General features: G+C 42.3%; 1 protein-coding gene across 1 annotated transcript; it reads right to left on the bottom strand.

The window, feature by feature from the left end:
- On the bottom strand, nt 1-2,102 carry LOC106395514 (sucrose transport protein SUC1). Its single transcript, XM_013835949.3, has 3 exons — nt 680-2,102; nt 522-585; nt 1-422 (listed from the first exon to the last, which is right to left on the bottom strand). Exons 1-3 carry the CDS (start codon nt 1,934-1,936, stop codon nt 202-204), a joined length of 1,542 nt encoding a protein of 513 aa, XP_013691403.2. The 5' UTR covers nt 1,937-2,102; the 3' UTR covers nt 1-201.
- Nucleotides 2,103-2,331: the final 229 nt, after the last annotated feature.

Raw genomic sequence — 2,331 nt, 5'->3', positions numbered from 1 at the left:
TTATAAAAAAAAACAAATCTATTTCATTTTGATATCAGTAACAAAAACAAGAAACTAAAAGAAGGGTGGAATACAGACAACCCAAGCTTATTAGATTTGATCATCTTCTGTTCTTTTTTGTGGTTTTGGGTCTTGCAGTTTTGCACAATAGTACTGTATTTGATCATGAGTTTCATAAAGAAAATAAAACATAATGTAAAACTAATGGAATCCCATGGCTCCTGTCTTCAAGGCAGGTGCGTCCGGTGGTGGTGAAGGTAAAACGGTTATAGCTAATACTCCACTGATCGCCGCTGCGATTGCTCCGACTATAAATGCCGGTAAGTTTCCACCGCCAAAAAGGGCGTCGAAAGGTCCTCCTCCTAGTGATACTATCATTTGTGGTATCACAATTGCCAAATTTAAAACTCCTAACGACAGTCCTGCAAATTAAAAAAATAAAAATAAATTTAGTTATTTATTAAAAAATGAAACCGTGATTTGTTTTAACGAGACCATGGATAATTAAAAACAAAATTTACCTTGGCCGGCGCCGGAGCTGCTTGAAAATATGGAGGCTAGTGCAAACGGAATACTGAAAGTAATCTGTAAAAAAAAATATGAATTTGTTAATATTATATTTCGCCAAAATATTTAAAAGTAATAAAACAGATAAAAAGACAAAAGCTGTAATACTTACAGCTAATGGAATACCAAGAACAGCAAAGAGACTTAACGCTCCAGCTCTAATACCAGGCGACGGTCCGGCATAAGGACCGGCGACTTTCCGGTAATCCGCCGCCAATTTCGTGACAAGAACCGTCATGGCCAAACCAATGGCAAGAATGAAATTAACAATTCCCCAAAGCCGTTTAGCTCCTCCCACTTTCTTACCAATCCACTCAACACCAAGTGACATGAAACCAAGAACGATAGAGTTAAACATCAGCCCCAATGCACCAGACTGTACTCCCTTGTTGTATATTTGCTTCAACCTTGCGTCTCCTTCTGAGTCTCCACCGTACACTTCACGACCCATCCAATCGGTATCAAACAAAAGAAACGGGAACCATGCGATCCAGTTTAGTGCCGTGACGATAAGAAGCATCCACATGGGACGTTCCATGACTTTAAAAGCTCCAAAGATTTCTCCAAAGAAAGGAACACTCTTCTTCTCCTCGTCGGCGGCTACCGGCGGCGGAGACCATTGTTTATCTTTTACGTACCAAAGAGACGTGACGGTGACGATGAGGAGGAGTGTGATGGACAAGAAGAAGCAACTCTTGAGATTAGCGCAATAAAGATCGCATGCATTGGTCATTGCGAACGGGAACATTTTATGTAGGTTGGTGAAAGAACCAGCCGCGTATCCCAAAACGTTTCCAACCGCCATAAAGAATGAGAAAAACGCGTTTGCGACTCGCGTTCTTTTAGCGTCTCCAGCGGCTAGGTCGGCTAAGAAAGCACGGCAAGGTCCTTGGAGGGTGTTGTTGGCCACGTCGAGGATCCAGAACCCGAGAGCGAAGATCCCGATAGCTCGAACCCTCGGCGTTTGCTCGAGCTTGTCTCCCATTTTATAGCCGATATCCGCCGCGTAACCGATCAAGAACACGGCGACGGCGACCATGGCGGCTCCGGCGGCGATGAAGGGACGGCGGCGACCGAATCTTGACGTGCATCTGTCGCTGTGGAAACCGACGATGGGTTGGACAATCATGCCGGAGACGGGACCACAGAGCCAGATGAGAGAGGACCATTTGTGAGGGATACCAAGAAGCTGGACGTAAGGTGTGAGGAGAGAGAGCTGTAGGGCCCACCCGAACTGCACACCGGCGGCGATGGAAGAGACGGAGATTATTTTACGGAGAGGAGACGGCTGGTTGAACTCTTCCAGTGAAGACTGTGTCTCAAGAGCCGCCGCATCTTTAGCGGTGTTTTCTGTTTCAAAAGCTCCCATTGAGAAAAAAAAAACACGATCGACAAAAGTCACAAAACGTAAACTTTAGAGGGAAAAAAAAAAGAAAAGAAAATTTGTTTATTTTTTCTCTGTCTTTTTTTTTTTGTTTTTCTGTCTTTCTCTCTGTTTTTTTTTTGTGTTTTTTGGTAATGAAGAGTGTTATTGTGATGTAGAAGATGAGAGAATGGTGTTGTATTTATAGTGCAATGATAGAGGAGTGATTTATTATTTATTATTATTATATTTATTTTTAACTTGGAGAGGATTATTTTTCGGATAAGAGACTGAGTAAGAAAATTAATTAGGGTGAGTGTGTACGGTAAAGTTGGACACGTGTCACTTTAAAACATCAACTTCATTATTTATCTTTTATTGTTTCTTGTTTTTGCGGCTTC

The sequence above is a fragment of the Brassica napus genome, chromosome C2 (genome assembly GCF_020379485.1).
Source record: "Brassica napus cultivar Da-Ae chromosome C2, Da-Ae, whole genome shotgun sequence".
Taxonomy (NCBI): Eukaryota; Viridiplantae; Streptophyta; class Magnoliopsida; order Brassicales; family Brassicaceae; genus Brassica; species Brassica napus.
Note: the sequence above shows the minus strand (reverse complement) of the source record. Positions and strands in the feature narration are given on the sequence as shown.